The sequence below is a fragment of the Cervus canadensis genome, chromosome 5 (assembly GCF_019320065.1).
Source record: "Cervus canadensis isolate Bull #8, Minnesota chromosome 5, ASM1932006v1, whole genome shotgun sequence".
Taxonomy (NCBI): Eukaryota; Metazoa; Chordata; class Mammalia; order Artiodactyla; family Cervidae; genus Cervus; species Cervus canadensis.
In genome coordinates, this window is record NC_057390.1 from 66051891 (window position 1) to 66060969 (window position 9079).

At 44.2% G+C, this 9079-nt stretch overlaps 1 protein-coding gene across 1 annotated transcript; it reads right to left on the reverse strand.

Moving 5' to 3' along the window:
- Positions 1-7597: 7597 nt before the first annotated feature.
- Positions 7598-8337, reverse strand: LOC122442638 (enhancer of rudimentary homolog). The gene has a single exon (XM_043470482.1). It carries the CDS (start codon positions 8310-8312, stop codon positions 7998-8000), a length of 315 nt encoding a protein of 104 aa, XP_043326417.1. The 5' UTR covers positions 8313-8337; the 3' UTR covers positions 7598-7997.
- Between the last annotated feature and the right edge of the window lie 742 nt (positions 8338-9079).

The following is a 9079-nucleotide window of genomic DNA, read 5'->3' on the forward strand; positions in this document are numbered from 1 at the left end:
CTATTCTAGCTTCTAGAGAAGAGGAAGCTGGTTGGGGGGTTTTCGTCCTCTGTGAGGGGTGGGAGAGAGAGAAACAAGGAGTTTCACAGTAGAGGCTTTGTCTCAGTTTAAGGCCAACTGGGACCAGACACAGAGAGAACTGATGTTGCGAGGAGTTGTAGATGAAAAGAGTTCAGCTCATAATCAAGTGGAAATGGTTGAGGGTTTCTTAGGACAGAAGGAAACCACAGCATGAAGGGTCTATCAAGGGAAAAGCTTAATTGCTTCGGGGTTGAGTTGGGGTCCAGGTTTCATGCAAAGGTTAGCCTTCCAATCAGGGCTCCTGAGAAGATCACTTAGAAGGGCTTTTGTAGAAACATGAATTCCTTGGGAAATTCATGAAGAAAGACATGCCCATGTGGATTTTGTTTAATTTTGTGTGTATGTATGTCATCATAAAAAACAAGGAGTGACTGTCCAAGTTCCTCATGGATTATTTGGGACAATCACTCATTGGTTTTTGTGATTACACACACACACACACACACACACACACACACACACACACACACACACACACACACACACACACACACACACACATGAAGACTGTGCCCATAATGGGCCTCCCAGGTGGCGCTAGTGGTAAAGAACCCGCCTGCAATGCAGGAGACATAAGAGATGGGGGTTTGATCCCTGGGTCAGGAAGATCCCCTGGAGGAGGGCATGGTAACCCACTCCAGTATTCTTGCCTGGAGAATACCATGGACAGAGGAGCCTGGCAGGCTACAGTCCATGGGCTCACAAAGAGTTGGACACGACTTAGCACATGCCCATAATGGTTTTTGACATAGGGATACAAATCATTTCTGCCCATAGTCCTGGAGGTCTTTTGGTGCTTTGAACCCCATTGTGCAACCAAAGGTGTTTGGAATTAGGGTGGACTCCTAAGGAACTCATTTATAGGTTGGGCACAGCCAATCAGATTCTATCTTCAAGAATCGGACTAAAAAACTGAATTAGTTGCTAGTCAGGAGCCTGAATGGGGAGGGCAGGACACGGACACCTGTGCTAGGCAACCATGTCTTCACGAGCACCCAGACACAGAGAATAACACTTGGGTAGCAGGGGAGGCAAGGATTATTCACTCATTCATTCATTCACCCACCCATTCATTCTTCACTCATTCAGAGCTATTCGCTGAGTTACTTCTATGCACGATACCCTCCTCGGGACACAGGTGATGCAACAATAACTAAAACACAGTTCATTTCCTCGTAGAGTCTACATTCTAGTGGGGCAAAAGGGAAACATAAAATTAACAAACATACACTATATGCTCTGGCAGTAGTAAACGTTATGAAGAAAAAGAAAAGTCACTAGGACCAGAGAGATAGATGGAACTGAGAGGCTGCTATTTTAGATAAAGAGGACAGGAAAGGTGAAACAAGGGAACAATAAAGGTAGCGACCTAGGAGGAAAGAGTGAAGGGGGTGGCTGGGAGGATTAGGGACAAGTTTTCCTCTGGTCACAGAGAAAAGGAGAGGGATTCTTTTGAGATCTGGTTGTCCTTACTGTCCTTGGGTTCTGTGAGATACCCTGCTGTACATCTAGTGAATTACCCCTTTTTGCTTAAGTCAGTTTGAGTGGCTTTCATTTTCTTGCAGTTATCGGATTTCAAAGTCATCTACAAATCCACAAGGTGAGTCTAAAGCAGTTACAAGTCACTCTACAATTTCTGTCAAGGCGCCTTAGTCGGAACATGTGGCTCTCTATCCCCACCTGGTGCCAATTCCCTTGAAGTGCAGGCGCCTTAACAAAGGGGCAGAAACCAGTCTGTGAGCCTAAGAGATAATAAATGCAACCGTTTCTTATCCCAGTTTTAGCAAATTTCGAAAATGGAAAAATTAAAATCTTGAAAGCATTCATGCCAGGATCCACCCATTTCATCTGGAGGATTCCAGGAAACTTAGAGATATTAGTTGTGATTTCTTTGAACTGAAGGCAATAGCTGGTCCTGTCTTGGAGTCTGGTCCCATCACTCTGGATGGCTCTTTGTGATTCTACATGTAAACCTGGGGTACAGTTCATTTCTGGCCTTTTGATCTCACTCTAGCTAGAGAATCAACCAACAAGATGGGATCTCTCTAGAACTCTGTGGATCCCCAAGATACCACAAATACCACAGTGTCAAAAAGGAACATGAGGAACACTATAGCTCGAGGCTCTGACTGCTGTTAGACTTGTGTTTAACGGAAATAGTATTTCTTGAGTTCTCTGATGCCAGGCACTGAACATACACCATCTTTTTCTATCCTGAAGGAATTAGCCTTATTGTAAAGATGGGGAAGCAACTCCAGAGATTAAGCATGTTGCCGGATCAAATTCTGGGTTGCAAGCTCCAGAAGATTACTCTGGCGGATAGAAGCAGAATACTAAAAGAAATTTGGGAAGTGCACAGAGAACCAGGGCTAAGCTTTGAGAGGTTTGCCTCCAGTTGCTCTGGTCTGATGAGCAGACAACTAGATACCAGATTTGCACCACTGCCATTTTTGGGCAGGTACTCAGCTTCTGCTGTTGCTGTGAGTACCAGGCCTCTTCTGTGCCAGAAATTCAGCATTTCAGCTGTCATGACTCCCACACCCCTTTGTTCTTTCTCTTTTGTCTCACAGCTCCCATGTAAAAATTTGGCCAAGTGGTCTGATCAGGAGAGCATAAATCTGGGTTTTAGCTGCAAGGGAGGCTAGGAAAGGAAGTGCTGGCATTCTTCAACTGTTTTGAGAGAGGCTGTTTCAGTTCCTTATCAGGGAGGGAATTCCCCCTAAATAGAAAGGGGTTCTGATGTAGGCAGCCAAACAGTCACGTACCCTCCAGAGCTGCCAATATACCATGTCTGGTGCCACCGGGGAGTTGGCATCTCTTTTCAGAGTCCTTCTTTCTGTCAATACGACGGAAGGAGATGCTGGCTTTTAAAAATTCATCAAACAGAGTATTGAGTATTTTCATCATGTCACTAAGTGGTGGGGCAAGGGTGCCAAGGTCAGAAGACACGGTCCTTGCCCTCAGGGTGATAGCTTGTTGAGCCATCATCACATGGTGGTGAGTGGTGATGATGGATGACTAGTGTATTGATTGCCTTCTGCACTAGGTGCTTTGGATCTGTTGTCTCTAAATTCTGACAACCCTGCAAAGAGCTATTTGTAATGCCATTTTTTTCAGATGATGACACGGGTGCTCAGAAAGGTTCCATAACACGCCCACATTACACAATTAAGAAGCAGCAAATCCTAGACTACAAGCAGAGGTCTGTCTGGCCAACTATGACCTGGGGATACTAGGGGCCAGAAGGATTCAGTAGCTTGACAGAAGTCTGCAGCCGATGGCAGAGGTGGGATTAGAACCCAGGGCTCTGACTCTGGTCCCTGTGTGCTTAGCCGCTAAGTCAGACTGGCTTGACGTCATGTCATGCCAGGTGTAGGCTGGCCTGCCTGCCCCCTCTTTGCATTTGTTGTTCTGAAGGCCTTTTATTCAGCCTTGAGGTTTAAAACTTGTCCTTTCCAGTCCTGTGCTTTTGAGGGATGCTGTCCACCTCCGGTGATTTCAGGAGATGTGGTGTGTCATTAAAACCGGATCACCAGAGACCCTCTGAGGACAGGCTAAGTGAGAAGCAGGACATCGAGCAGCTGAGCATGGAGGTCATTTCCCGTCTGACTTTCCTTCAGGAGGGCTCACTCTAGAGTGTGTGACTCCTTCAGGAGAGAAGCTCTCTATATTACCTCCCCTCCTTGAGACAGCAGGATGCTGTGATCTGAGGGCAGTCACCCTGACCGCTGGTGAGCTCCTTCCCTAAAGGACAGGGACAGACTGCTTTCTTTAAAAAACAAAGAGCCGCTGTATTCATACCAACTGTTAACATATACACACCGACTGTAAAGCTTAAGTATGGAAGTCGTCGCAAACCGATGGCAATTCAACCTCTGGGGCTAGGGGCCAGAATGCTCCAGCGGGATGGGACCAGACCAGACTCCCACGGTGGAGGGGGCATCTTCAGAGGTGAGGTGGCCAGGACAGGCTGCTGGTGGTGATTAATTTCCTAATGAGGAAAAAGGACTCCTGCAGAAGGAGCATGCTCAGAGCCTTGGTGGGAGATGTTTTGTGAGTGACATTATGAGGACATGCCTCCCAACTGGACAGGTCTGGCAGCACTGAGGGCAAAAAGGAGAGGATATTCTGAGAGAGGTTGGGGGAAAAGCAGACTGAATTAGAGGAGCTGGTTCCTTACATCTTTCTTTCCCACCTCCCATCACCAGTCCGGCTTCCCCCATGGTGATGTAGCCTTAGTTTTTTTTTTTTTTTTGTGTGTGATGTAGCCTTAGTTTTTATCTTGCCCCTTAATGTACCCGTGGCCTGTATATAAGTGCTTAAATATGTTTATTGTTGTTGTGTGAGCATTACTGGATCATTTCTATTCAGTTCCTGTAAATGTGAGCCTATACCACCTTCTCCCCTTTCATCTCTCTCTCTCTCACACACACACACACGCACATGCACACCACCCGTGAAAACCTCTGAGCTATTTGCTGCACCCTGGGGATTGCTTTGTCTTTGAGAGGCCAAAGAGAAAAACCCATCAGCCGTCAAAGATTTTAATTATTTATTTTTAATTACACAAGCAATGCATGAATATGTTCTGGTTGTAAAAAATTCACATGATACATATAAAATTAACATCTCCTCCAAGTGAGGAATTTTAAATAGCTCTGGTCCTCACCTGTCAGACCTCAGGACTGCCATGGACCGGTTCCAGGGGCTGTGGGGGAACCAGAAAGGGGGTTAAGGCAGCATGGAGCCCTCGTTATACAGGGAAGGGTGGGGAAGCTGGGGTTACTTGTTAATGAAATTGGGGGGGTGGCCTCTAGCTGAACCTACCCTTTCTGTTTAGAGGCTGTGGATTCTGCCAGGAATGTTCTCTTAGGTTTTTGCAGTTTTCTTTTCAAGGAGTGAGGAAGAGGATGTGTGGGCCCCTGCTCCTGCATAGAGATTCACTCTCTTCTCTAACAGATGCTGCTTTAAGGCAGTCAGCATCAGAGGCAACTGCTCAGCATCTTGGCCCGATGGCTTCTCTCTAGGGGGCTGCCCCAGCTCAGAAAGAAGAAGAAGAATCTTCTTCACACATCCTCTGTCCCGTCTGACTTACTGAGGAGTTTTGTGATTTTGGTTCATACCCTCCTTTAGTTTAAAGGACCTGGACCTACTTGGCCATGGCAAGCAGGAAGAATTTTGTCAAGTACATCTCTTCTCATCAACGTTTTATTAATGAGTATTTCCCTGTGACTCAATTTACCCCTTTTCATGTTTGCTGCAGAACCAAATGGAGGTGAGCCAAAGGTGTAGGAGGAGGGGCTGGAAGGGCACTGAATCAAAGAGAGATTGAAGTGGAAAGAATCTTAGAGATCATTAACTTAGTGCCTCGCTTTACAGGTGAAGATAATGAAGGCCGGGGAAGTTCGGCCTAACGCTCTAAGTTCCATAGGCAGGGTTGGAAGCAGTGGGAGAACCAGGATTCCCAATTCCAGGCTCTCAGGTCAGTGCTGTGTCTACTACCCCAGAGTCAGAGTCCAAGCTGTCACTGAGATTCACCTGTAGGACCTGGGAACGTCATGACAATTCTTGGTCCCAGTTGCGTCGTCACTCCTATCTACCTTAGATAAGAACCACTGCTAAGAACATCATGAAATAATGACTAAGTTGCCTTGCAAATCACCAAGCAATTTTCAAGTACAAAAAGTAAACTGCATTTTGGTTATTGGCAAAACAAGCCTCTTCATCATTCAGTCAAAAATCATCACCTACCTGAATAAACCTTTTTGGGAACCTGATCAGAAAGGTTTGCTTTTCAGTTTTGCTTTGTGTTTTTAAATTTCCCAGAAACATGGTTATGAACTGAGTGTTATATGATCTTAGGAAATTATTTTTAATTCAGTTGTTGTTGTTCAGTCCCTAAGTCATGTCCGACTCTTTGTGAGCCCATGGACTGCAGCCCGCCAGGCTTCCCTGTCTTGCACTATCTCCCAGAGTTTACTCAAACTCATGTCCATTGAGTTGGTGATACCATCCAACCATCTCATCCTCTGTCGCCCCCTGCTCCTCCTGCCCTCAATCTTTTCCAGCATCAGGGTATTTTCCAAAGAGTTTGCCCTTCACATCAGGTGGCCAAAGTATTGGAGCTTCAGCATCAGTCCTTCCAATGAATATTCAGGGTTGATTTCCTTTAGGACTGACTAATTTGATCTCCTTGACATCCAAGGGACTCTCAAGAGTCTTCTCCAGTGCCACAATTTTAATTCAGTTACGTGTGATCACAATGTTGTCCTTACGGCCAGGATGTCATTAATTTGGAGCACTGTGTGACAAAGGATTTCTGAGTTATTGTTCAGGTGTTACATATCATGTCTGTAATTTACTTTTTAATGGTTCAGCAATTATAGATGCAGGCTTGTGTGTGTATACACACATATGGTCAAATGTTAATATTTGAGTCTTGGTGGTACATGTGTTCTGTGCCTGGCTGTTGAGTAGACTCTTAGTCTAACTTCCTACATGTTTGAGAGTATTTTTAATAAAATGACTAGTAAAACAAGTTTTCCAGGTGATCCTGATTTTCTCTAATGGTTTGGCCCATTGATGTGGAGCTGTGAGCCACTGACCAACAACAATGTGTGAGTGGAAAAATCTTTTTAATACCCTGCTTGGTGTCTTGTCAGAATTGGAATCACTTTTCCTCAGCAATACTGGTGAGGTTCTATTTCCCATGGCTCTGTTTCTCCTGTCTGAGTCATCTATAAGACCAAAGCATTGGGATGACAAACCATCTTTAACATTTCCAGGCAGACCTAGAGGGGACACTGACTCAACTTGAAGGTACTGATTAGAACAGTGGTTTCCAAACCAAGGTGCCAAGGAACATCACCCAGAGAATTTCAGCAGGCTTAAGATGAGACACAGGCATCTGATTTAACAGCCATCAGAGGTAACTCTGATACATTTATATTTGAGAGCCATATTTTAGACTACGATGATCTTAAAGCCAAGGTCATGGGTTTGATTCTAAACTGAAGAGCCATTTAATTTTGCAGGAAGCAAAGTTGTGTTCCTTAATGATATCCTGCATATCTCGCTCTATTCTATCATTTTTTAATAGGGGTCCTGGTGGGAAAAAGTGAAAAATAAAAAAGAAACAGGGCAAAGAAGGTGAACAGATCAGAGCAATTTACTATTGTAAACACATATACAATTTATTCCCCTTCTTATGAGAACCTGATACAGTCTATTGTAGAGGTGGCTGCATTTTGTTGGTGGGAGAAAAGAGGCTTTATTTGTTGTTCTCTGATTACCAAGTATATTCCTACCTCAAGAATTTTGGATGAAAAGGTAAAAAAATATCTTGTTAGTATCAGTGAATTATGATCCAAATGAAGCATGCTTTTAATGAAAACATTTGATGGACACTTACATGGCAAGCCTAAAAGGAGAAATTGAGCCCTGGGAAACCAAAAAAAAAAAAAAAAAGAGAACACTCCCCCCTCACCCAACTACCTTTCTTTTTTTTTTTTTTTTAAACTAAAGAACATTTATTTGTTTTTCACCAAGACTTTATCTTGAGGACGTAACTAAACTGCACCTCCACTCCCCACCCCAATTTGAAGGAGGATTAGTACAGTGGATGTTATAAAGCAGGTATGAACAGTTTGAGGGACTGGAACCAACGTTAACTGACAAAAACCAACTTCCATCTAAATCATCATAAAAATGTTTAAGTGAAAAAAAGGAGGGGGGGAGGGGGGCAAAGGGGTTTTCAGATTGGACAAGATCATCACATTTTATCTAATACATTCAATTCTGGCTAGGGTATACCAAAATGGAAACAGGATAACTATAATACAAAACTTCCACTACAGCACACTGCACACATCTGTGTTCCAAGCCCACCCCCATTCCCCTAATGCTTCCAAACTCAACTATTTCCCAGCCTGTTGGGCCTGTTGATGAAGGAGCACATAGATCTTCTCTTTAATCCAATCTTTGTTATAAGGCTGGTATGTCTGGGTATCAGCTCGGTAAACAAGGCAGCTGAGGTCTGCCAGGTTATCAATAAAATCAAACAACCGACTGATATCATATGTGATAGAGGGGCTGTTGGGATTCATTCTCTTCAGATGTTCTTCATACATTTTACAAACACCTTCCATACACTTATTCACAGATTCATAGTCAGCGTAAGTTCTGCCTTCTGGCCTCTTGGTAGGCTGTACCAGCAAGATGGTGTGAGACATCGCGCCAAAGTCTCCCGCTGCAGCCGATGCCCCCAACTACCTTTCTTATGAACACCTCCTGGGACGCCCTGCACCACCCTCAAAGAAGCTAGGAAGCTCCCCGCAGCCCTGGTTTCTGAAGCAGGAACCAGCAGGGTCTTTCACAGGCATGCCACAAAGCAGCTTCCTGTGTTCTTATGTAATGTGTCTTTGCAGCTTAAACCTTTAATTAACCAGAGATGTCACTGAGAAAAGTTTGCCAAGGAAGAGGATGCCTGGTTTAATTAAAAAGATCTTTAATAGTTATTAAGGAAATCAATTTGGAATTCAGGTCTGAGAGCAGTGATGGGGGAAGAAATCACTGAAAGGAACTTTGCCATCTCTCTGGGTAATGGATTTTAACCCTTTGATCTGCATTGCATCAAAATCCCTGGGACAGTGGTGCAGGAGGAGGCAGAGGGATGCTTATCACTCATCACTTTTGAATCTACCTTCCAGATCCAAGAGGCAGGTCTGCCTTATATATGGAAAGCCTAACCTTTCTGTTATGCAGTTATCCTGGCAATTGAAGGAAATAGAAAACCATTGTAAATTGAAAATCTCCTACCTCATAAGTATAAGCTATTTTTTTTCCCCCAAGAGATGCATTATTTCTCCCTGAGGATTTGTGCTTGGACTGTACATCAGGCATCTATTACTGCTCAAACCCACCTTCTTTGGATCAAGCCAGAAAAAAAAGGGGGATTTGGCTTTAAGGAGCACAAGGGAAATATTATTTTCACTTGTCT

Excerpts from the sequence above, each read along its gene's own strand:
- LOC122442638 (XM_043470482.1), bottom strand. The coding sequence starts at position 8,312 with ATGTCTCACACCATCTTGCTGGTACAGCCTACCAAGAGGCCAGAAGGC.